We start from the raw sequence: 26,999 nt of genomic DNA on the forward strand, positions 1-26,999 counted from the left end.
GAAGAAGAAGCCAGTTATTCTGCTGCGGTTTCTGAGGTCAGTACAGACAGGCACTGTGATTGCGAGGTCGCAGAACGGAGAGATCTGTACGGGGTGAAGTGCTTGAAGATTGAATATGGGATGGTGTTGTGTTATGTTATGGTATGGAGTGGGTCCACTACTGCCCTTTCATCACTGAAAGTGCCATGGCTTTACCTGATGTGAGCTTTAACAGCCAGCCAGTGGAGTGAGATGAGGAGGCATAAGAATGCTTTTAACTGAATCACAGTTGAGGATGAATCCTCTGTAAATCCAAGCGTATGTGTCTATGAATAACCTCGCTGGGGTGGTGAATGATGGGATTACTGGCGGCTGAGCGCGCTGAAGTGACATGGGTCAGTTGTGGAATGTGGAGAATCTGAAGCGTATATGATTTGAATGTGATGACTGGATTCATGTGAGCGGGGAGAGTAAAGTGCAGGGATGGAGTGAAGACACATCCACAGATCACAGGCTGCGGCTGTACAGTCAGTGGCCTCGCACTAACCGGCAGAAAAATGACACGATGCTCTCGCAGCTGTTAAAATAGGAAATGGTGCAGCCTTGGGTTTCGTTCTGTGCGCTTAAACACCACTTTGCTCCCATTAGTCCTGCCCTCTCTTCCTGTGGAGCTAAATACAGGCCTGTCATTCCGGGATTACGGGAGAGTCTCCCTGCACTAAAGCGTATTGGGGTTCACATTTCTGAGGCCCAGAGTTTCTTAAATAGCCAGTGAGGTGCATTCTGGGTTGAAGGTCATCCCTGCTGGCTTGTTTGCAAGCAACTAAAAAACGAAAGAATCACTGTACAGAATCGTATTGTGGTGAGGAAAACCACAGCTGGCTCGCCTTCAGAATTCCCAGAGTCATCTCTACCAGCTAAGAGGAGGATCCGGATGGGAAGTGGGTTCTGGAAGCTTCTGCCACATGGCTGCTGCCACCATTTAGTGATACAATTCCTGGAAACATGGGACCCTCTACCCACACCCACCCCAAACAGCTGTAAAGCTGATGTATGGCCTGGCTGCATGTTATTGGGGAGGGTGTGATGTTCCCTGTGAGGGTGGAGGAGGTCTCTGTAGCCTCAGTGAGATGGACAGTTGAGGGAACATGGTATCCCAGACGAGCCCCCCTACAGCACCCTGCCTCCATTTATTTACACTGAGACTCCGTGCTTCATGATGGATGAAAATGTGGGGGGGGTTACGATAATACACAGATGGGTGGAATCACAGGCTGGGTCCCAGTTTCAGATGGGATATTTGTACACCGTGCAATCCAACGAGTTAAAAAACCTATTAGGAAGGTTCTCATGAGAATGGACCTCTCATTTTAGGCTGTTACCCACTGCCCAGATGGATATACAAATAAAACTGTGCAGTGCTAAGAGTCAGTAGAGGCTCTGTTACAAAGCCAAGAACAATGGTGCCAGAGCCAGGCTCGTCGCCTGGCATTGACGAGACTCCAGGTGCCATCCTGTCTGAGGAATTTGTAATTCACAATCAAACATGGATTTTCTTCAGGGGTAATGTGTGAAATCCAGGTCTTCCATAAACCAAAGAAAAGGTCAAAGAACATTAGCAGTCACTACGTGACTTAAGTGTGAATCAGTGTTGCTGCAACTCACCAATTTTCTCCATTCTTTGCCGATTATGGCAGTGAACCCAGGTAATTAGACATTAGGCATCCTTTATGTGGCAATTCCTAAACAAGCCGAGATGGACCATTGATATTAAATTAGGATGACTGTTCTGGCTTTGTATACAGTCCACGAGGGTTGGATGAAGGCCCAAAGGAGTGTGAGTCATATCCCATTTAAAATGTTCTTTCATCAAAATGTTTTTTTTTTTGTTAGAATTCTGAGATATGGGTTTTTATGTCTCTGTTTACAGTACAATAATAGATTCGTTGCTAGCCTTCATTTATTTGTGACCTTTAGAAGGTTTCTTTAGAAGGGTACTATGGATGAAAAATTGTCTGAGCCCTGACATAGCAAAGTCATTACCCAGCAAGATGTGTCAACGTGTTCACTGTGAAAGAATGCAGTCACCTCTAATGTCCAAAACCAAGGTTAATGAGCCCAAAATAATATTCTCTAAAAGGAAATGAATGTGAATGAAGGAAAATAAGAATTATATTTTTTTTGCTTGAAGATCAAAGTCAGTCCATAGTTAATTTAAAAAGCCTTTATTGTATTCCTTTGAGTACCCTTGTCTCATTAATCATTTGATATGTTGAATGTCCATGTTGGATTACTTTGAGATGGTGAGTCAGGTCTCTTTGATGCTTCTGGATGAACAGTGGCTGTACTAAAGGGGACAATAACAGTATTAACCTGTAGTCTTGTTCCATCACCTTTTGTGGTCATTTTCAGACAACATAGATTCCCAGCATAGATTCACACCAAGTTTCCGACCCCATACGATTAGAAACCAGTAATAGCAGCATTTAGATTTCATCAATTAATATATCGCGAAGTATCTAATTGTATGTTTCTGAATGGAGGCTGGATTAAGAGCTAGTCAGGAAAAATATGTTTGAGCAATTTAACTATAGAAATATACAGTAGTTTATGAGACATGTTTATATGATTGTGAAACAGGATTTGGGTGCTATTTTCATGTGGCAGGCAGATTAAATATTCCAGAGCAGCATATAGCAAACTTCACAATTTTGTTTAGCAAAATTCTGTAAAATCAGAAGAGCAAAAACTGTAATAAAAATCATGGACACTTGCAGTGTAGCACATTTTGTCAGTTGTGGTTTTATTTTTTATCATCATCATGTTCAGTCTTGTATTTGCTTCAGGTGATACTCCTGGACCAGCGGTGTACTGAGCATTGTTTCCCTGAGTATGTTTGTAGATGTGAGATGAGTGTTTTGATTAGGCCCCACTGGATGATGTGTCTCAGACAGTCGGGTCCAGAGAAGGAATGTACCCTTCCTATGACACGGGAAAGTTATTGTATCCGATGTGCTCGAATTACACATCGATCGGAGAAGCTGATAAAAGGGCACTGTAGGGCAGTGGGATGGGCATAGACAGTGATGTGAGCTCGATTTAAGGATCATCTCATCTACACATTATTGAACAAGGCCAGGGAGGCAACATCACTCTCTGCGCTGGCGATCTCAGGGGTTTAATTTCGCCAACATTTGAGTTTCCATGTCAGTTTGTTTGTGTTTTTAGGTTAGTTTGCCTGGAAGCAGTGTCTCGGGCATTAGATCCTGAGTTCCATGAAAGCACAGCTGATATGGATCTACTGGGGCCCATGACCTGAAAAGCGTGATTACAGAAGAGGAGTCAACGTGGTTTCTGAGCAGCCACAACGGCCTCATGCGTAGGTCCACATTCAATCTGTTTGCAAACAGAACCGCTGTCCCCCCCTGCAAGGCTCAATTAGTCCATTTCCTGCCAGCGTGACTGCCAGTTCTTTGACAAGGCTGGCTGGGTATATTGGCTTTGAAGATTCGAAAATGAAAACCACTGGACTTCTAACAATGCTGATTTTGTTGTTGTTGTGTGTATCACTTTACAAAAGATTTATTTTTTTAGGCGACCTGATATTGTGTGATCAGGACCAGGCTTCCTGCGTGACTTTGTAAACCAGTTTATTTGAGGTATAAACAGGATAAATTCAGACCTAGAAATAGCATGCAATGATCTTGAAAAGATACGCTTGTAGCTAAATGAATTCATTAGTGAATTCAAAATGTTTTCCCACTTTTTTCTTTTACTCACACTCGTACATTAAGGGCATGAGGCTGGCAGATAAGCTTTGGTTTGATCACCTTAGGCTGTTCTTGGACATAATAAACCAGTTGAGCTAACTGACTATCCACCAGAGTATTTTACATGGTTGTGGCACTACATTATGGTAAATGTAATTCCCATTTCATACATACGCAGTACCTGCATGATTTCCTGCTTAAAATTTTGTTTTGTTGGAATGCCAAGCACTTGAAAGCAGCCCTGAACAAGCAAGTAAATGCAAACAACACTAAGAATTCAATTTCCCATAGGGGAACTCTATATGCAGGAAATGTGTAGGTTGTACAGACTTGGTACAGAAAGCTCCCTCCACAATAGGATTTGCTTCCCGACACATTGTTCAGTCAACCTTGAATTCCCACTGTATAGAACATTTATTTATTGTTAGTTTCTTTTATTAATTTTTATTCAGGTTTATCTAGATATCATCAGATATGTGCATATGTCTTCTGCAATATTGCAACACTGACTATCACCCATAAGCCCAGGCTCTATATAAAAAAGATCTCACACATTTTTAATATTTGTATTTTTATCACAAGAAATCACCTTCTTGCCCAAGTGATAAAATGGCAATATATAGCAAAGGCCACCACAGTTCATTGTGTCATTGTGCTGGGCTTGATCTGAATGGACATGTAGGTCTTTGTGAAATCCAGTGCATACAGATCTTAACATTTCTGCTAATAACTGGTGTGGACAGCATCATCCAGGAGTCGCAAGTCATATTTTTGGTGACATCAAACAGCCCGTTGTTGTGACAGTGATGAAAGTAGGACTCAAGGAGATATTTCCTGTCCTGTTTGTGTCCCGCTGTCCCTGCTGACCTTTATTGTGTGTAACTGGACCCCACACATCCCCTGCTTCACAAACCGCATTGTCTTAAACTCTTCCCTTGGCCCTGGTCTCTCAGGATGTTCCTTTGGTGTTTTTATTTTGTTTGTTTTTTGGCTTTGCTGGTGGTGAGGGCCTTTAGTCAGGGTAGAGATCTGTACTTTGGCTGGCTTGCTTGTTGCCTGGTCAGAGTTCAGAGTTGGAGTCCAGCAGTGATGTAGAGATTAGAGCCGCTCGCTGCAGGCACTCAGCTGGACACCTAAACATTTCTCTGTTCACTTCCTGCTGGGGTCCTGCTGACCTCTCTCCCACTGATTGAAGAATGGTGACTCTGCACTTCTGCAGATGTTATTGTCTTCTCTTTCATATTCACATGTTTTTTTTTGTGTACATTATAGGCAAAATGTTTTTCAGTCCTTATAAGGACAAACTCTCATACACTACCTGTTCAAAACTGATCTGGTCTGTTTCAGGAGACACTACAGTGTAAAGTTGTGTATCACAAACTGCTTCTATGGACTTATTCTCATGTCTAATAGGACCTCATTTAAACTACCAGAGGTTTCTTACATTTAAGAAGGATTTAGTTCATCCTTCAATTGTCTATATACGTGAATAAAAAATGCACAGTGGAAAATTCTCTGGACTGGAGGTCTCCCTCATCCGATCTCCAGGGTAGTTTACAGTTTTGGGAGGGAAATATTTATTACCAAAGAAAGCAGAGCTTTTGTACTAAAGCCAGGAAATGATGAAATCCATGATTCTCAGCCAAAACTATGAGAACAGGGTTTTAAGGTTTTCTGAGAATTTCGTTTCTTTGATTTTTGTCATTGCTTTTGCAGGACAGGAGTGTGTTCTTACCCTGAAGAGTGGAAACCTCCAGAAGAAGCTGGTATGTGAGTGTGTGTGTGTGTGTGTGTGTGTGTGTGTGTGTGTGTGTGTGTGTGTGTGTGTGTGTATGTGCGTGTGTGCATGTGTGCGTTTGTGCCTGTGTATGAGATAATGAATGAAGTTCATTTTATGAAGGTCCACAGGTAGTGGTCTGCTATGCTCTCTGAACAGTACAGTCCATTCTTAATATGGTGTCTTTATGAACAATGATTAATAAATTGTCGACTAGAAGGTTTCTCCTCACGAGTGGACAAAATGGAGAAGTTTACAATCAGTGTGGAGCATGATGATCCAGCACACTAACCCACCATGAGCACAAAAATCAGTATCTGCACAATATTCTTTGTATAAGCCTATGTAGTCTTGGTGTCTTCATAATTTACTTTTTAATTTCCATTCATTGTGCACTTTTAAAATCTTAACCTTTTTATCAAGAGTTAAATTTGAGGTAGCTAGCAGCCATTTTATGTGCTATACTGTGAAACATGTAAAGTCATTTCTGATAACTGCCAAAGTAAATGTTTGAAAGCTTTCAGCATAATCACTTTCTGCAGCTGATTGTTCTGCAGGACGCCGTATTGCCAGTGCGCTACCACCTTAAAGAAAAAAAACATAAATGTCAGTAATACAGTTGTGAATTGCAACTCATTCTCTAATCGGTGCTGCAGTATGACTAGAACACATTGCCACATAGACACATCGCCATGAGATGGCTTCAGATGTTAGCTTAAATAAATTATACAGGACCTAGAACACTAGAAACAACAGATTTGCAGAAGGTAGGTTTAACGAGCACTTCTCCAGAGTGTGTCTCTGTCTAATGACCTCATAACTGACAGGCAGAATATACAAAATATATTCTGAAATACAAAGTGTTGATTTTTCAGCAACGGTTTTTAATCATTGCTAGACAGAAGATCTTTTGTTTTGGCTACAGATGAGTTGAGTTACCATTGCACTTACCTTTGTATAACAGTAAACTTCTATATGAACAAGAGTATATTATCTTCAGTAAAAAAATAAATGTATGTTACTTTAGAACCATAAAGTACCCTCCAGTTTCATAAATATGTGTAGTCTAGCTGTCTATATGCAACTTGTCACCTACGTAGGAAAACCCATCTAATAAGCAGGAGTTGTTTTATGTGAACAAAAGGCAGCCCGATGTCAGTTTGTTCACAGTAACTTTTAAAGGCAATTTCAAAGAGGAAGGTCATGAAATAATAACAAGCACAATACTACTTTTTGGATTGTTATTATACTTCAGCTGTTATATTGACTGAAATGGATAAATTAATTTAGAGTCCGCCTGCATTCATTTTATTCTGTTTGTTCCTATTAAACATGGTTCGAGATTCTCCCATGTTTAAGCCATAAACATATTTGCCCAGACATGTTCAGAGGATGAATTAGGGATGACTGGACATGGATAGCAGGGAAAATCACCAGGGCCAATATACAGTACAGCCAATACATACAAAATACAGAGTATGTATGTCAGTTCAATTCATCTGAATTACAGAAGAGACCACACTTATGCTCAATGTGTCAGTCCGTCTGTGTGTTAACAAACAGGATGCACTGCACATTTGCCAAGCAAAATAACTATTTAGAATCGCTTCTAAAGCTTGGTTTCACAAAATATTTTGGATGAAAATATATCTGAACGTAGCTAATGAAATGCATTCTAATGCGGATGTTGCTGATACCTTTATTTCGGAATAAACAATTATCTACTGCAGATCCACGTGTTTACAAAGCTGAAGTTGTGAAATTAGGCCTGAAAAATAATGTGAGATAAGGTCCAGATTAAATGTGCATCGTGTGCATGGAGGTAGATGAAGACAAAGCTCTAGAGTGCTTAAGTTTCATCACAGATCAGTCCAACTGGCCCCTTTCCTCAGTATGCACCATGAACAAGTTGGTTACCTCACTCCCCCCCCCCCACACACACACACAGTAAAGCAGGTCTCCCTGTCTCCCTGCTGCTGTTATTTACCAGCTGCTTTCTCCCAGCACCTGGTCTGTATAAGGGCCGGCCCCAGCCACAGCTCCTCCTGAGGGGAATGCCTTTGTTGTGGATGGGCAGTTGGGCCCGAGAATGAGGGTTTCTATAACAACCCTGCATGTTATTTAACATTAATGTACACTTTTTGTATCGATTTACAAGAGACAAAACAGAGAAGCGGGTGTCTGCTTTCCTTTAAAGAAACTGCAGATGACACCTAGAACATTGTTGCAACCTCCAATAGCTGGTCGAACCATCTGCTGCTTCAACGCTGAGGATTTTTTTCTTATATACCTCCAAGCATTAACGTGTAAAGTCTGCCTTCTTTAGAACACCTGCAACAGTTTAAACCCACCCTGTAAAAACCTCCCAGCTGTACAGAGCTGCCAAAACCTCCCAGAATTCCCACCTCAGTCTCCCAACCCTCTCAGAGCATCAGAGCAAGGCCTGGTGTGGTCATCTGCCCAACTGGTACCTCTTCGAAGGTGTAGTATGTGGAATCAGAAACCATACACAAAATCAGAGCTTAAAATATATTCCTGTTTTCATACACCTTCCTCAGATAGACTTTGATCCCCCCTCATTGGTTTAAAACTACAGTGCTACATTTTGCTTCTATTCTAAAATTCTTCCTATCACAAACCCAAAGACTGTGTCCAATCTCTGGCCTGGGATTGCTATTTGCTTCCTTGCCTGTGGTTTCATCGTGGTATGTTTGTGTGGAAACGGTACAGTGCCATATTGTGCATTGGGGCCTACACTGGGGTTATGTGAGATGGAACATAAAGGTTGAGAGCGGGTACAGGGCAGTTTCTGCAGATAGTGATGCACGATGCCACTCGTCAGGCTTAACTGCATACATACTGCTGCTCTATGAAGATGCGCTCCCTACTGCTGCTCTATGCAGTGGCAGATCCCCTTTAAGGAAAGAGTTGCTCTCTCCTCACTCAAGCTTTCATAAGAGGCTGGGAATGGTTAAGCAGCTTATAATATAATAGGTGCTCTGTGAGGTTCCAGCTCCAATGTGCATGTCCCTCAGTGGGAAACTGTTCTTCTTTAAGCTCTTTAAAATATAAGAAAAAAAGCAATAACCACAGATTGGAAAGACAGAGAGTATAGCCTACAACAGCAGGAGCGAAAGTGGTGGGAACTCCTGACTCTCCCAGCATGCTTTGCTTTGTTGGGTAAGCTCTCCTGCAATGTTTTCTTTGCTGTGGTTGAAGATGGAGATTTATGGAATCATGTGCTTAGATGTCCTGTAGATATGTGGGACTCTCCTGCTGTCAGTGCACACGGCATTGGGAAATTCAATGTTTTTTTCTCTTTCTAACATTTCAGGAGTTGTATTTTCTACAGTAAATATTTGCATGGAAAATTCCAAACTTACCATAAATATACATTAAATGTAATGACGCAGCATGATGTTGTTCATTCTTCATTGATGTTTGAATATTTTATGGCACCCAGACATTGAAGCATGTGTTTTTCCCACACCATATAAATTTGGGTTCTCTGAGAAATTACACAATCATGTTGCTTCTCACTCAAACCTTTCTTTCTTTTTCAATGCACCCAAACAGTCTGTACCCGGTCTCTTCCACGTCAGAGCAGAGGCTAAAACATCATCCCTCTTTAATGCACCTCCAAAATTGCATTTTTTCAAGCTCCAATAAAAAAACACCGGGGTCAGGCCTGGTCCATCCCGACCAGATTAAGGGCTATCCCTGTCCAAACAAGCTAGGTTTCTGGAAAAATGCGCTCCACTTTTAAGGGAAGCAGGGAAGTTCATGGGTGAACTTGTGTGTCCCCTACAGCTTCGATATTTCTATCACCTCAGGACCCAAATTCTGTACCTTATAAATGCAAACTAGATCATTTCCTTTCACTATAAGCAGAAGAATGCAGATCTTATATGTCCCTTTCCACCCATGGCAAGAAGTTATTTAATTTTAATATTATCAATAAAACTAAATCTCTTGTTAAGGTCTGTTAGTTTGTTTTAATTTGGAATTTTGGCTGGAAAGATTTTGAGTTAGGGAGTGCAGTGTTTCTAGAGGGCACGGGGTATCTGGTATTTATGTGTCCTAGCTGAGCTATTGGATAACTAGGTTTGATTGAGCTTTAAATTTAATTCTGATCTGAGTTGCCATTTCATAACTATAGGTATCTGTTCTTAGTTCTTCTGTGTAGGTGGAGGTTGTTGGATCTAATGGAAAAGACTGGCATTGTAGCCCAAATGTCACTATTTGAAGTTTTTCCAAGTTCAGAAAATAAATTGTTGTTTGTGACGTTTGGAGTTGGAGCCACATATCAATATTAGAGCTTTCCAACGAAATACATAAGGGAGGTTAAGATATGATGCCCTGACCTGCAGCTCTTACCAGTCTATCTAAGGGCAGTATGTAACCACAAGTAGCTTCACTGTGTTTTCATGATGCAGAAAGGTCAAGCGTTCACAGAGTGCTGAATATTAAAGATGAGAAGATGAGATTAAGCATTGTGTTAAAGCTGACCTCGGTGAATTTGTAACTGCTGCCTGTAGTTGTGGGGTTCTGTTAGAGTTAGAATCCATTCATTGGGCTGTTTTCTTATGTGAGGGCTTTTCTCTGTCCCTGGCATGTATTTGAGCCTGTGGCGGAGGTAATCTATTCTCATTTCACACTTGTTTATGCCCACCGCTAACTGGACCCAAATCTGCTGCTGGTGAGGGTCATTGTGAGTGATGTGAGAAGCAGATGTGTGCTGAGTTGGGTTGGGTTCTCGGCCGTGCTTATGGGGGGGGTAATATGAGAGGCCAGACCAGGGCGATGGGTGACAAGGTGGGGTTTGGGTTGAGTGGCGGGGGGGGGGGGTGTGGAGAGTTGGGGGGGGGGCAGGGTGGGGTTTGGATGGGGGGGGGGGGTGTTGGTCATTAGGTGCTGCAGCTGGGGGCTGCTCACCCCTGGGGGGCCTGGGTCTGGCGGTTGCAGGTGAGGCTGTCGAGTCAGCCTTCTCTGTGGGAGGTGGGGATAATGGTGGATGGGAATTCCAGCCCCTAACGGATTCATTTTTCCAATTTTCTACATTGGGGTAAACATAATTACTGCACAGAATTCCTGGCTGAAGTATAAGTATCCCTGTGTGTTTCTTATGTGAAGCAGGAGAATAAGTGATGAAAGTAGCTTGTCTGGGCATCAGTAGATGGGACCGGGAATGCCTCCTCGACCCAATGACTATCAATAAATTGGTGCTTAATCTGGCCCTGTGATCAATGCTTGTTTAGCTTGGTCTGATAACCGGTGCTCATTTACCTCGGTCTGATAACTGGTGCTTTTGTAGCCTGGTCTTATTGACAGGTCACGGAGAGAGGGGGAGTTTGAGAGTTTCCATATGAAGTTGGGTGGGACCCTGTTAGAAATGAGGCCCAAGGCAGTGGGCTCAAATTTACAAAAAGCTCTTTTTTTAAAAAATGTACGGTCTGTTTTTGCGTTCAGGCCTCATCATCTCTGCAGCAGTTTTACCTCCTCGCTCCCCGGAGTGTAGGGTAGATGGCTAAAGAGGCAAATTGGCTCACAGTTGAATGACAGAAGGTTCATAACATAGCTCCAGTGATGACAGCAGTGCTCTTAAACATGATGTAGGCAAGCTTTTCTCTTTCTAGTAATTTAGTTCCCACTCTACTTTACAAATACTGAGGCCTTGATAGCTTCAGCATGTTCTTCTCTATACAGTCAGGGAGAAACACTACAGTAGGCTTTTAGACAGTGCTGTATTTAGCTTGCATACAGTCATTCAAAGCATGATTATTGCTCATAACAAAATGTAGCACAATTTAAAAGAACTTTAAACATCCAGGTGGAAAATACCTAAATTCTAGGTACTGTCTGTGTGTATATTATAACTCAGTGGAGGCTTTGGGTGAGACTTATCTTATTATGAGACTGTCCTTGTTCTGTTTTAAGCCTGTTGGTTGAGGAGAGATACAACTTTTTTTGGGATGTAGGAAAGTGGCATCTCGGTTCATTGCGATGGCCGCTTGTCTTTGATAAGAGGCTTGGTGAAATGTCCATGGAGAGGAGACACTGAGGATAAGAGGTGGGGTACACCTAAAAAAGAAAAAGGGGGGGGGGGGGGGGAGGGCACCAGCTGGCAGAAGAGGCCAGCTGCTCATGTTGAGCTCTTCTTCTCATCACCACTCATCACTCATCATCAGGGGGGTTCTGCAGGTGTAATAGCAGTGTAACACTGATCTGCAGCCTAGTGTTGAAGGCTGTTTTACGATTCCTCACAGAATGAGTGGGCTGAGGCCTGTGTTTCCAACACACCCTGCCCTTTCTCAGCCTCACACAGGACCAGGCTGGGAGGCTCAGGAAAAGGCAGGGTGGCTTATTTTGGTGGACATTAAATGTAAAATGTATTTTAAAAACGTGATGCTTTGTTGCACACCTTTGTGTAATAATGACATGGGGTTTACGCAGTTACCTGTGTGTTTGGGTGCACTGTTAGTGTGAAAAAATGCTTCAGAATTAAATGAGTGCTTCAACATACAAGCCCCCAACATCCTGACTACGTCATATATGTATCTGTACTGGTCTATGTGGTTTATGTAGCACATGGTTACTTACACACACCTTTGGTTTACAGCATCCTCAGTGTGTCAGTGTGTTTGCTTTACCCAGAATTAGACCTGGCTTGTCCTCCAAAAGTCATTCAGGTGTGCTTTACAGAACCCATTTCCACCCATTGTGTGCAGGGAGCTGGAAAATATTATGGCGAATTGGAGAAATCTCAGGCGGAGTTGAAAGGGAGAGAAAGAGAGAGAGAGAATATGAAGCCCAGATGAGGTTAACACGTGTGCCGTCTCTCCCAGAGCCGAGGCTGTTTGAAATCACCTCCTGTCTCGTCATTTTCCCCCAAATGCACAAGTTTGGATCATTTTTGGCTCGCAGTCATACAGAAGAAATACACATTCTGACAACCGTGTCATGATGAAACCAAGGCTGTTAAAATCTGTGTGTCTTTACAGGGTGGTATGATCTCCATCAGTTTACCTCAGTTTCCCTGGTGAAGACAGGCAGCCTATCATTTGCAGTTTTTTATGTTTTGTTTTGTATAAAAACTGGATAGATGCATCCATTTTCTCTCCTTTTAATTTTACCAGTGTCTTTAGTCTTTTTACAAGACTCTTGAATTCCATATTCTGCACTAGAGAATATTTATGGATGTCAGATTTATACATTCAATACTGTCGTAGTATTTGAGCTAAAAGTGAACCTCTTCAAGCCTCTGCTGGAAAGGTCTGTCAGTGCCTGGAGTAGTTATGTGGTTTGCACTGTGTGCAGTCAACGGCGACAGGAACTGGACCAAAAACTAAAGTATTTTTGTGACCCATTTGTAGCTCTCCTCTTTAACGGAATCCCCAGCATTGCAGCACATTTAGTGCAAGTCATTTCCTTTCTTAAGAGCTGTCTGGAGCTATCGGTCTGTCAGACTCATTAACTTCCTGTTTAAGTGAACCATTTCCTGTGTAGCTCAAATACATGTGCAAGTCATTTTGCCCAAGTGAATTTGAAAATGAACAGTCCTTTGAATATGAACAGAAGGAACTGATTTGACCCATTCGGTGAATCGGCACGTTAGATGTACAAAGCGCCTGTTCATTTTACTTCAAATAACAAATATTTGGCAATATTTCAAATTAACTTCTGCTAGTTCATATAAAATGATGACTTTGTGAAAAAACTAAACTCTGTGTTGACTGCTATCCCTGAACTAGACGTTCTCACAGCAGCATAAATGCATAACAACATTGGTCTAAAATGTCACATGGATGGTTGCATTCTCTCCGTTTCCTCATCTGACTGAGCGGACAAACATAACATCCTCTCTTCTCTTCTTTCTTCTGAAGCGACTTTGAAATGATCAACGTCAAACTTTGAAATCATAAGCGTCCATTGATCTCTTGATCATGATTTACAGTGATGTCATTTCAGATGATAAGAGAGCACTGAAGGTTATGTGGCTGAAGGTCCCTGGGCCCTTGGGGACCTGTGCTGTCTGGGGTCTAATGCACTCATTAAGACAGCACATCGGACATTTTATGACACCCCAGGAAGGATGAGTGAAAGCAAACATGAGCCTGTGACCCCTGACCCTCAGAGCTCTCTGACTCAGTTAACAGGCCGTTAATCGCAGCAGCTCCAGTTCGGCTGTAGACTGTATCCTAATGCAGCTTACCTGGGCATGTGTCCCTTGCACCAACCAATCAGCTCAACCCTAAATCAACAGATTAAGTCAATTATAGGATACTTTGGAAAAAGTAACCAGATAAAGTACATTATCATGGTATATATGTACGAGGAATAAATCTTCAGTCACCCTAAATTCAACCTCAGTTGGAGGTGGCCAGTTACACCAGCTGGACATGAAGAAAGTTGGTCTTAACTGTTAAGATGGTCGTTGCTATGTCCGCCATTATATTTACGCCTAGTCCAAATATACGACTAGGTGTAGCTACGTCCAGCCTAGACAATGCACATTCACGTTGTTAAGCAATGTGCGTTGCTTGGATACAATACTTCTACTGCTTGATTTGTTGACATTAATTGTGTCCCCTAAAGTATTCTGAAAAGCACAATTAGTACAACATTTTAGTGCTGCTATATGCCCAAGACCAACTTTCCAGAGGTATATCAGGGAGCAGGACGAACTGAGTTGACTGGATAAGTACACCAAATAAAACCCATAACCCTTCCATAACCAAAGCCACTGTTTCAGATTTTACTTGGTGAACTTCTACAGCTAACCAGCCTCAGATGGAAGTTATTGGCCAATAAATTATGCTAGCATTTTGCATATTTAGCTTCTTTCTCTAAGTGTTCAACTACCTCATGTTTTATGTTGATTTTATTCATGAGACAAATGCTTGAAAGGGCTTGGGAGGGTATTTCCCATCAGCTGAGTCTCTCAGGCACAGGGCTTTAGGTTCTGTAATGGCTGTCAGGTTGTTGTGCTTCAGGCTCCTGCATTAATCAAGTTCAATGGTTGCTAACTGACATTGCAGGCCTATGTGATGTCAGGTATATAATGTGCCATATAATTCAAATACAGTTTCAAAGACATGTTTAGGTTTGTTATATTACCAAAATCTAATCAAGAGATTCAGGAATACCACACTTTACTTATTTTTTTAAAGATACCGTCTAGGTTTGGTGACAGCACCTAAGATAATTTCTGGTTTCAGCCTGGCAGAGTAACAGTGTACACTCATGTTTCATTTCAAAGCTCTCTAGCTAAAATATTTAGAGAGGTACTTCCTGTTCCCTTTCTCTCTGTAATGATTCGGTTAAGTGTTCTTTTGGAGGACATCAGATACACAATGAGCAGAATGTTTTTTTTGTAATGTATGTTATTCTCCAAGGGAGGCAGCAGTACATTGATGTTTTGAAGTTATCTCTTTGCTTTTTTTAAACAGTTGCTTATTTATTTCATACTGTATTATATTGTATGGCATTATAGGTTTAGTCATATTCTATAATTGCACAAAGTGTGTGGTTTGGAGTAAATGTTCCTGTTTCTTTTCATTTCTCAGTGGACTGTGTCTGAGAATGTCTGTTTAAACCACACAGGTTTGTTTCAGTTCTATTTTTCCCCTCCAAATTACACTTAATAGCATTAAGGGGCAGCCAGTGACTGGTGGTAACCATGGCAACCTGTTGTCGAGGAATGCTGCGTTTAGATACAACTGAAAGGTTCCCAAACATAGTAAATCTTGAAGATCATACGCACGATTTGCAAGGATTTGCTCACACTTCACTCTTCTTTGACCTTTTGTTATGACTCCAAAAGTTTGAAATCTTTTCTGTGATAATGTTAAAAGACAAACATCAAGGATAAATCTAAAAGAAATAGAAAAACGAGAAACTTGATTGTGCCTGCATCGTAAATGAACTTGTTTGCCTCAGGTGAAGTTGTACAATATTAATATCATGAAAAGAACTCTATTCCCTGATGAACAGAGCAGCTCTAAAGCCTTTGAAAGTCTTGACCTGGTTTTCATTTTAAACAGAGAAGAAGGCCACGTCACATTCATGAATCAGTTCTGGAGAAGTGTTATGACTTCGGCCAGCGAAGCGTGTCCTTGCAGCATTCTGAAGCGTCACAGACTGAGAGGACCCTGGGATGGCGCCACCTTTGGTCTGTGGGCCGCCTCTGTACCCGGAGGACCACCTGTGTGGAGGTGGGGGGTGTTCATCCGGCGTTTGGCTCTTACTGCCCCAGCCATAATTGCCCCTCTCTCCCTGACCTCACGGTGTTTGTGGTATCAAGAGTATTGGACCTCCCTGCCGGTTCCGTTTGGCAGAAAGAGGCTTATCACCACCTCCCCCTCCTCCCTTTGTGGGGGATGCCATTTAGATTACATTCCCTGTGTTTCACTTCATTTAGCCTGTTTAGGTTTTTTTTTTATGTGCTGTTGTTCTTTCCTTGATCAGCTCCCCCCTCTATTGCCGAGTTGTTCCCTTCAGAGAGTAATTTCTCTCTAAAAAAGTGCTATACTAATAAAAATTGAATTGAATTGTGCTCCCATACACTGTAAAGTACTCAAACTATTTTATTGGACTAACTATCAGAATCACTCCTTCCAGGAACTGAGGAAGGATTGATTCTGAGAAGTTTGTCTAATAAAGAGCTTGTACATGATACATATCTATTTTGAGTGCACTTGTTTCTGCAAGTAGCTGTTTCTCCAAAATAAGCGTTGGGCAGTCACAGACTGATCAAAGCCTCAGAGGCTTCTTGTTATTATCAGCTAAGATAGTGAAACTGACAGCCTACGGGCTGAGGCTGTGTGTCGTTTGACGAATTAAATGCAAGAATAGCAAGAAGAAGAAAAAAGAGAGGAGGGTGTGTTCTATTTCCATCTCTTCCTAATCCAAGTAAACCCTAGAATTCTCTTGGGGAATTCTCTATGGGCTGTGGAAATATTCCGGCTGGCCCTCAGACTCTGACCTTTGACCTTTGGTGCTACGGTCAGCGAGGCGGTTGAGCCACTGTTCCCTCTGCCCGACTCTCGGGTTTCACTGGGCCCTGCTCCGCAGACTTGACCTCACTACTCTGGGACTTTCTGACCTTATGTACGCTTTTTAGGAATTTTAGATTAGGATTTGAGGGTAGGGACTCCAGTGACCTTCAGTCACCCAAAACCCACTGGAGGTCCCACCTCCACGTCTCCTCGTTTCTCATTTACCCTGTGGTCTGATGTGTACATACTGGGACATAACCTGGTTCTTCTGATAGATACAGTGTAGGAGTGACCCCTTCCTTTGACTCCAGGCCAGTGTGTCATCTACTTTTCCCCTCATACACTATTCTCTGTAAAATACCATAATCACACATCTTCCAATGAACTGGAAAGCGCAGAGGTCCCTGTATTCTGTTCCACTCCTAACATTGGTGTGTGTTGAAGTGCTGCAGTACTGTTCAATCACCTTTTTCCTCAGTACAATATGGTGTTCTCTGATATGCATAAGTATACATGAACATAAAACTGTTAGAAAGCACAGTAATAGACATCATAGTGTTTGAATATTGGAGTTGCTTATTGACAGTTCTGTCCAACTAAGCCTGTAGGCTCAGAGTTTTCCCTCAGTACGGTCTTGTATCATCCAATGCGCGTAAAAATACATAAACATTAAATTAAAACAGGAAGTCGATGTTTTCCGCCTACACGTTCACTCTGTTCCGAGTGTTTATGCTGCTGGTATTTGAGTTTCAGTGCTTCAGTGCAGCCATAATTTCCTTTTACATCATTGTGCTTCCCCACTGACAGTGAGCAGTAATGAAAAAATAAATAAAACATGATAAATAAAACATTACATGTACCCAGGGAGACATTTTCTCCCATCCAAACACAATCTGAAGATGTTCCACATAATCTGATAATACGCATAATACGACCTCACACACACAATCACACACAGGAAAGCCTCACACACACAATCGCACACAGGAGAGCCTCACACACACAATCACACGCAGGAGAGCCTCACACACACAATCGCACACAGGAGAGCCTCACACACAAAATCACACACAGGAGACCCTCACACACACAATCACATGCAGGAGAGCCTCACACACACAATCGCACACAGGAGAGCCTCACACACACAATCACACGCAGGAGAGCCTCACACACACAATCACACACAGGAGAGCCTCACACACACAATCACACACAGGAGAGCCTCTGTGCCCGACCCCCACATCACTTCCCGCCACCTGTACAAGACAGCCAAAACAGACGGAAACCTTTTGATAAACGCGGTGATTCCCGTGAATAGGGCCGTCGCAACCATGGCAACCTCATCATTGTTTCTTTTCCGTCAGTGGGAATGGGGTAAGGGAGGTCTCGGTGATGTCACACAAGTGTTCCGGCAGGAAAACAACAGCTGTGCGATATCAGACGAGCTCAGGAGCTGTGCTAGCGGTGTGAAAGTAGCAGTTAGCAGTTAGCAGTTTGACACGTGAAGCTTCAGGCAGATCTGTGTGTGTGGAGTTATGGCTTTATGGCAAAGCAGCTTCATTTTCCAAGCAAGGCTTCTGTGGCCAAAGGCCTGCTCTATGAAATTAATGACGGCTCTCCTGATGCAGCTCTGACACACAGAGTAATGAGCTCACCTCTCATACTGAATGGATTATAAACCCAGCACCCATTAAAGAGCTATCCCTACGCATGCTCCTTATAAGAGGACATGACTGTCTCAGTATTCTGCAAAGAGTCACTGTGTTTTCGAGGTGATAATAGCTGTCTGAGGGGAGGTCGGTGGTTCAGAGAAGGAGCCCCCATTTTAGGGGTCAGAGGTTGTGATGTGAGATGATTCTGATGGTAGCAGAGTGGAGCTGGTGCTCCAAAGGAACAGACCTCTAATCAGAACTTTGTGCAAAAAATATTTCACCCTGCCTTGAGCTCCATGGCCAGGACGCAAGAAAATCAAAGAGCTTGTTTGTTTCCTAGTACAGAGAGGCGTTCGTTTTTTTGTCTCTGGAGTATGGTGTGAGACAGCTCTAAAACAGATTGCAGTTAATGAGAAAATAATTTTCTCATTCCTTTTCCATATTTGAGATGTGTGTGAGCGCTACACACCACTGATCCCTCCCTCCCAGCAGCTGAGTCACCCTCAGGATTCTGGGGCCCTGGGATTCCTCTCCACTTCCTATTTACCCAACTTTATTCCCGCATTTTATTTGTTGTTCCTTCATGACAGTTCCTTTAATTTCAGGCAATTTAACACAGCGAAGGCATGTGGCTTCCTTATAGTCAGAGCAGCACCAGACCAATAACTGTCTAATCCTCGGCCTCAGACTCGGTCGTCAGAATATTATGAAAGAAAAATCTGGTCCTGGCGCAGCTGTGGTAAGTCAGACATGAAGCCTAGTCTGGAGGTCACAGCAGAATGATGCTGTTTGCGCAACTGAATCCCATAAAGCTGGCTGGGGAGGGGGAGATATCAGTGCTTTTCATGGAGCTTATGTTAATACCACGTCTCTGAGTGTCCATGGTGACTTCCCAGTGTCCGGATTTAAAGTGATCCTGAGGGCTCAGATAAATGAGTCCCCTGATTCAGTCTGATCACGCTCTCACTTCCTGTGGGACAGACGTCCACTTCCTCACTTCTTCCAGAAACTCTAAGTCATATTTTTGGGATGTGTGTGTGTGTGTGGGTTGTAGGTCAGCTGTGGAAACTGTCTCGGAGAAGCAGATCTGTCTTCTAGTGCCAGAGCATGACTTCATCCTGCCTGAGCCAACCGTTCTGGCTCTGTCCAATCACAGGAGATGGATGCCGTTTCCATGGAGATTCACTGTAAAACAACAAACAGGATAGGCTCCCAGGTGGCTCCACATGAACATGATCTCAGCAGGGCTACCGCCCCCCCATCCCTAACCTTGACCCCTCCCCCCCTCCTAAACATGACAGTTGGGGATCTGTGATTAAAAGGTAAACTGGTATAACCTCACCCCCACCCCCACCACAAACTCACCCCCTGCCCTACCCTAACCCCCCAAACCCAAGAGAACAGGGAGCAGCACTTGCAGGAGATACTGAGTTTGGTATTTTCAAAAAGAAAGAGAGTGAGTTTAAGGGGAGGAGAGAGGATGGTCGGTTGAACTTTTTGTCTTAATTTTATGGCGAGAGCATTCCACAGTGCTTACGCCACTCTGTGATCGCATCCAAACAAGCCCTCGGCTAAATTGGTGTGTTCTTTCCCTGTTGCCTCTGCTGACGCGCTCATGAGAAATGTTACTGTATGTTGACATTAGCAGGAGACAAACAAAATCATCTCAAGCGTCAGCTAGCTTGTACACTGTTGAGTTACGCAACCCTTTGGAAACTGCCTTTGTATCTTGACATCTTATTGCATTTCTTATCGCTCCATCAGTGTGGATCTTCAAGGCCTTTTCCTCTGTTCAGGGAGTTACTGGCATTGTGTCTGTCACACAGTTTCACTGGACAGGCTGCACCCGTGAGTCACTCACGCAGTATTATCTCAGCATCTCCATTCCCTGTTCCTTTATTCCCCTTGCTTTCAAACATAACCCATCTTAAACTCTAGAGTTATATTTATATAAGGCATAGGGCTGTAAGCAAATAAGTAAGAAATAAGTTAAACAAAAAATCTTCTCTTTCATGCCTTGGCTTGTACGTATAGGTACACAGGAATATGATTTCGTAGAAAGTGTGAAATGCCTTTATTCTTACTCAGCCAGTCCCGCACTGGCGTGTGCCTTCTTGTTGCCAGGGGCGTTGTGTTCCTGTGGCGTTGCGTAACGTGGCGTGTATCTGCAGGAGGCATGGACTGAATGACAGGAGCGTGATGTCGTACATCAGCTGCTTCAGGGCACGTTTTCCAGAAGGGAGTGTTGTCCAGTTAATCATCCATAACCTGTTTTCAGTTTCTAGTGAAAGAATTTGCAATACATACTGGGTATCGGTGCATGTACTCTGCCTCTCAAGTCACGGACCAGTGGGAGGGAGAGTGGATGCCCCTCCATGGTCAGCTTGGTCTCTTCCTCTTACCTCCTCAACTGTGTGGGAATTCCACAGTCATAAAGGACTGCACAGTGTATGTTGCTATTTGGGTGAAGGGACACACTTTCTGGATTTGGAGTTGAAACAAAGTCCAAGAAAAGGCTCATCCACAATATCCGTAGATTCCTATCCCCTCTCTTGCAGAGAGATTATAGTTATAATCTCACTGCAATGTTATAGCCTATAAGGGGCTTGCAGCATAGGGGTAAACTCCTTAGTGTGGACAGATTTTCTTTAAAACCACCTGGTTTCTCGGGGGCAGTGGGGTTGACTGTTGACCATACTACTGGCCCAAGTAGAACAAGAGCTATCTGGGCCATGACTTTGCAGACTGGAGCAAGCTCTGAAGGTTCATAGTATCTAAAAGATTTTTAGCAACTTGGATCACTTTGTGTGTCTTACTGTTTAATTTTAATTTCTCACAGATAATTCTATCTTGAACAGATTTATTTCACATCTTTGTAAAAGCAGTATCAGGGTGTTTTCTTTGATCAGGCCTTTCGCTGTTTTCTGTAAAATAAAACAGACTGCCTCAATCCAGGCAGTGAGTCATGAGTCAGAGGATGAAAAATACAGAGGGCAGAGGGTCACTTTGAGGTCCAGGATGATTTCTTCTGTCAGTTTGACACACATTGTCTCTTTGTTAGGGTTGTTTGACAAATACATTTCTCCAGTGAGTCAGGTTTGAGGGATTTGTCCGTCTCTCTTGAGGTCTTTGTCCAAGACTTATGATGCAATCATACAGTTATCACAGGGATGATATTTTCACAGCTGAATCTGTAAACCTCTCTTTAAAATCTGTAAGTAATCAAAATGACCATTGACAAGTTTTTTTTCTTCAGTAAAGTATTATACTTAATTCTGTCTAACAAACCTTTCATATTCAAGGCTCAGTCTGGAAAGTTTAAATAAATCTGTCAGTTAAGTGTTTAACAGCAAGATGGATGTAATCAAGCTTGTTGGAGGACTAAACATGATATAATATCCACGTATAAATACAAACAGATCTTCACTCTCTGTGGAGCAGCTTTTGCCTGCAGAAATTACAAAACTACAAAAAATAAAACAGCAATTAGAATGGAGCAGTGCTATTGCCAATAAACCATGTTCCAGGCTTCATTCCATGAAATAAGGGATAAGGGGGTAGCGGGAGTTTCCTTGACACTGAGAGATTAACTGTGAGTTGGAGAGGGACAACCTGAGAGGCTTCAAGCTGCTGTGTGTGTGTGTGTGTGTGTGAGTGTGTGTGTATGTGTGTTGGAAGGCTCTGTGCTGCTGACTCAGAGTTCTCGCGCTCGAACTTCCGAAGTGGGCGGTTCTGCCCCCCCTGCTAGTGTATATATCCTCTCTTCCTTTCTTCCTCATGCACTCACTTCTTCTCTCTCTCTTCGGCTCCCTATCTCTCTGTTACAGATCTGTTCTCCGTGTCAACATGACGGGCATCAGGATGTGCCTCAGTAATGTGTAGTATCAGAGGTGGTGTTCAGCTGGGAAAAACACCACAGTGTCACTCACAGATCTGCCAGCAGAGAGGGACCATGCAGGACCGTAACTGACTGGAGCAGCAGGTTACCGGATGAGGCTCCAGGACGTTCCTGACTCCACCCGGCTCTGAATGTGCTCATCGCTGTGGCTCCTTCAACATTGAACATCAACACTTTTCATTCACTGGACGAAAAAAGGAATACTGGAAACTATCAGAGGAGGATTTGCCAAGCCCTGAATGTGCTCCTTGCTCAGGCAAATAAAACATTTGAAAATCAAGTGAACCTTTTATTCACTTCATCAAAAGGAATACCAGAAACTTTCAGAGAGGAGGATTTTTCAAAAACCCCAGAGAGCTTCAGACCCAAACCCTGTGGTACCAGAGCCGCACCATGTGTCACGTGATTGTGACGTGTCGCTCCATGCTCTGGACGCTGCTTAGCATTGTGGTGGCGTTCGCCGAACTCATCGCCTTCATGAGTGCCGACTGGCTCCTGGGGGCGCCCCGGAACCCGGACCCCATGGCGGGGGTCCCCGGGACGCCCGAGGCCTACAGGCCCACGCTGGGGCTCTACACGCGCTGCACCAAGGTGTCGGGGTACCGGCGGGGGCTGCAGTGCGGGCCCTATGCGGCAGACTTCGGCGAGATCGCCAGCGGGTTCTGGCAGGCCTCGGCCCTGTTCCTCTGCTCCGGCATCCTGCTGCTGGGCGCCGTGGCCTTCGTCTCCGTCTTCACCGTCTGCTTCCAGAGCATCATGAAGAAGAGCATCTTCAACGTGTGCGGTCTGCTGCAGGGCATCGCAGGTGAGAGCGCCGTCCACCTCAGCACGCTACGCCGCCAAAGGTCCGTCTTAACAAGCGTTTTTAGTCTCGCAATAAGACTTAAGATCCAGCCTATGCTTCACTTCCACCCTGCTCTGAACCCCACGTACACGCTAACACCCGTGTCCAATTTACAACCTGTAAATATTTACTTTGACTACATTATCTACCATATTTCATTTGCTATATTATTTGCTATACTGATTATTAATTCATGATTTATGTTTTGTGGCATCAACTTTTTTTCTGGAGGATAGTTTCAACATTTTTAATTGAAATAAACGCGGATTCTAAAAATGTAAAAAATTTAACAGAGCTGAACCGATGTGTTATACCGAATGTATAATGTGTGCATCTGAGGTCATTCATCCCTGCACGTGTAACAGTGATGTTTTGACTTAAATTCATGGCATGTGTACATATACCAATAATAGATTATTCATACAAATCATCCACCGATTATTTCGACCATGAAAAGCCTTTTCCCATCCCTGCTATACCCTTATTTAGAATTTACGATATGTAATGCTATAGAATGCAGTTTGTGGCCAGATGAGATATGCGACTCTGTTATGACACTTGATCTATAGAGTATAGAGGCTGGGAAGGAATAAGATGTTGTTATGACAGTCTGGGGCTGTAGACCGTGTTGTGCGGTTAGACCAATCTCTGGTTGCTGTTATGGGTTTGTTTCAGTCGGGTGTCAGTTCGTTTGGTATTCATGCTGCACTGCTGTTTGTTCATGTATTTGGCTCCACTATTGCAGCTTGAGCACTTTGCATTTGGCACTAATTAGAACCCAGAGATGGAGAAAAGGGGTGGGGGGGCAATGATATTTGAACAAGCATCGCAGTCTCAATGGCATTCAAACATTTACTAGCCCAATTACGGGTCACAGAGCGAGTGTAGCCCTGTCTTTGGGCAGTGTATACACACAGCACCCGGGTTTCTGAGGTCTCTATAGTCTCACATCCCAGAGGTGAGGCCGGGGTTAATCGCAAAGTGCCGACCACCATTGCAATCACCATCGTAATCACAGCACAGCCTACTGAAGCCGTTGCCGTTGGTGACAGCAGCCCAAACATTTGCAGTGTGCACGCTTGTGTCAGCTAGCTGTCAGGGGCAGGGGGGGGGGGGTGCAATTTATAGCCACGTTCTGCTGCTTTGTCTCCAGCTGAATTATGGGAGAGCTGCTGCCAACCAAATGCTTTCCCACAGCGGAGCCGGGTATTCCGTTAGGTCCCTTATGTCTGTTAGCGAAGTAGGGAAATCCGCCAGGAAAATATCCATGAGGGGTGGGTAGGTCAGGAACTGGCGGCGTCTCGTAAGTGTGCGTTAGGACAGGTTGCGCACTGTGTTACTCCTGCTCCTACTCCTATTGTAGTAGGACTTCCCTGTTCATCCCACAGAGCCAACTTTACTGTTATGCTACACCATATAGGGCGCCGGAAAAGGTTAAAGGTGATGCTAACGTCTGAGGAATTTTACTAGACACACTTTCTAGAATTAGGGTGAATGCAAGTTCTTCCAGCTTTCCCGAGATAATCAGTTATGTTTTGCAGTTAATTACACAAGCCTTCCTTCTCATGTTATTAAATGGTGATACTGAGAACTGGCTTAGAATTACATCTCAGAAGCAGTTCTGCCCTGGAGACACTTTCCTTTCCAGTAAAGAAAATAATTTAAAATAGAGGGATACTCTCAGTCTTTTGTGCTTAAGTATATGAGATTTTCTCTACTGTGTGGAATAAATTTCAGTTGCACAAATGCCCTTTTTCTTTGCCACTGGACATTTGAAATATGTCACTAATAAATTAATTTAAATTAAATTAATAAAGCAAAATTGCATACCATTTTTGGGACATACTGTAATTTAGCTTTTTGGTCCAGTGAATCTTGTTCCTTTGAAAACAGTCATGTAAAGGCACATTGATAAACTGCTGTTCGTTTTACACCAAGAGCTTTTAACAGTATCTCAGCACTACCAGCTAGCCGGAGGTGATTGGAGGTCTCTATACTGCTCTGTTTGAATTGTTCTGCTTAAGGCCATCATGAATCAGTTCAGAAATCACTTGATGCCAACTACAATATTTACTATGCTGTGTCATGTGAATGGACATTTCTAGCTTTATATGCTTTATATGTGTCCAGTTAAAAACAAACAAGCATCTTTCAGTGGTATAGATACAGTACGTTCTGAGAAAGCCCTACTCTGACCGAACAGTAAAATACTGTCCCTGATAAGGCTGGTAATAAACAGTGATGTGTCATGGCCCCTGAGAGTCTGTTTATCAGTTGGTACGGCACTGGTGCTGCTTCCCCCCTCCACACACACACACACACACAGTCTGCCGGAACTCTCTGTGTGGAGCGAGGCCGAATAGAGGCCTCTTACTTCCTGGCTGAGTTACAGCAGCTGAATGCACCCAACCCACACTCCCCACCCCTCCTGCACCCTCACCTACAGCCCCCTAAGCCCACTTGACAGAGCTTGCCCTGCTGCTTAAATCATGAGTGCTCTTCAGGAAACTATTTGGAGCCAGGCCATGTGAGTGTGTATGGCCCTGGGGTTGACAGCAGTTTATGAGGGTTGGATTATGCGGTTATGCTGTACTCTGGGCTTACGCAAGACACAAGAGCTCCTTTCACTTAAAATCCTGGGGCTACTGGAAGGGCAGGATGATGTGCAGCTATGTGCATTTTATTTTCACTCAACAGTAGAGCTAATTTGCTGTTTGCCAGCAGGAATAAGCCCCATTGAGCTTTCCTTGATGATGTCCACCATTTTGGCTCTCCTGTGGAGAGGCAGTGCCGTGCCCTGCCTATGCCCTGCAGCTAAACTCACAACAAGGTGCTAGAATGCAGCGTGCAGTAACGATCATGCCATAGATGGCAGATACATCTTAGATTGCATAAGTAAATGCGTTTTGCAGGCAGGAGCTAGTCTACCCTCTGAGGCCAAGCTCCAGAACATTCTGCACCACTCTCCCACATTTACAGCACAGCCGCTAAACAACAAAAACCTTGGTAAGGGTCTCAGTATGTGCTTGGCACATCCAAACAAGATCCTTCCTTGGGTCTAATGATCAAATACATATTGTGTCCTTCCAGAAAGGTTAGCAGAAATGCTAAACTCTGTACTGTTCAGATTTATGCCTTTAATGATAGTACTGAGGTGAAGTAACCTTCCTGTTTGTAGAAAAGGAAAACTGCAGTATAGTTTAACACCGCAGTTTCTCTGGCCAGCTTGGAGTGAACTTCTGAGCTTAACAGATCAGTGCAGATTTTGGATTACAGGGCCATATCTCCGGTGGAGAGCGGATTCATACGGTGCCGAACACAAACGGCACACAGCTGTGTCCATGTCAGCGGCGATTAGACCCAGATGCGCATGCTGACACAACCAGAACGATTCCAGGACCGTGACGCTCTCCCTTTAAGGCTCCCTCGCACTTGGAACACAAGCTTCTGTACGTCATTAAAGAACTACTCAGGTTCCCTCAACGTATTTCCTCTCCATGAACAAAAATGGACATATTATTCTGCGGTAGCACAAACAAGTGAAACTGAGTCACAAGTGCTAATGTTTTCTGAGAAACTAATATTGTCCACTTGACCTTTGGAGTTGATGAGGTGTGTGGCACATGATTTGCCTTTATGACTAGTCACCCGTTGCTAGGGACTACAGTCTCTCACACCAAAACAATTCTGGTGGGATGGACAGCACTGGACCACATGATGCTGAACCCTTCTATGTTCATTTTGAGGCTGCATTTTTTTATTTGTTCTGGCCTAAACCAATCTGAGAATACGATATTTGGACTGAGGATGATTTCTCAATGTAGTTTCTCCAATTTATGAAACCTTTGGAGGTTATTTCTCTTTTGTGAATATATATACGTGTAGTGCAGTCATCATGGAGTGTATACAGAGCTATAAAAAAAAATAGTTTGGGCTTTCAGTTCAGACACAAGAGGCACATAGCACAAATCTACTTTTCGGTTTGAGTGCAGTACTGAAAAGTGAGGATGTCTTGTAGAAAAGTAGCCAGGAATGTGACTTGGAATATGTCCTTGGTCACTGCAGGGAAAACAAGGAAA

General features: G+C 43.4%; 1 protein-coding gene across 3 annotated transcripts in view; it reads left to right on the top strand.

Moving 5' to 3' along the window:
- The window catches only part of LOC133141266 (LHFPL tetraspan subfamily member 2a protein-like), a 45,204-nt gene that overhangs the window by 13,586 nt on the left and 4,619 nt on the right, over positions 1-26,999 (top strand). Inside the window, exons 2-3 of one of the 3 annotated variants that reach the window (XM_061261756.1) lie at positions 5,466-5,519; positions 22,006-22,881. In XM_061261756.1, coding sequence (XP_061117740.1) covers positions 22,470-22,881 — 412 coding nt within the window. In that variant the 5' untranslated portion in view covers positions 5,466-5,519; positions 22,006-22,469. Of the gene's footprint in view, positions 1-5,465; positions 5,520-21,978; positions 22,882-26,999 lie in introns of those variants that run through there. The other 2 variants (XM_061261755.1, XM_061261757.1) reach the window with 2 other exon arrangements.

Source organism: Conger conger, chromosome 11 (assembly GCF_963514075.1).
Source record: "Conger conger chromosome 11, fConCon1.1, whole genome shotgun sequence".
Classification (NCBI taxonomy): domain Eukaryota; kingdom Metazoa; phylum Chordata; class Actinopteri; order Anguilliformes; family Congridae; genus Conger; species Conger conger.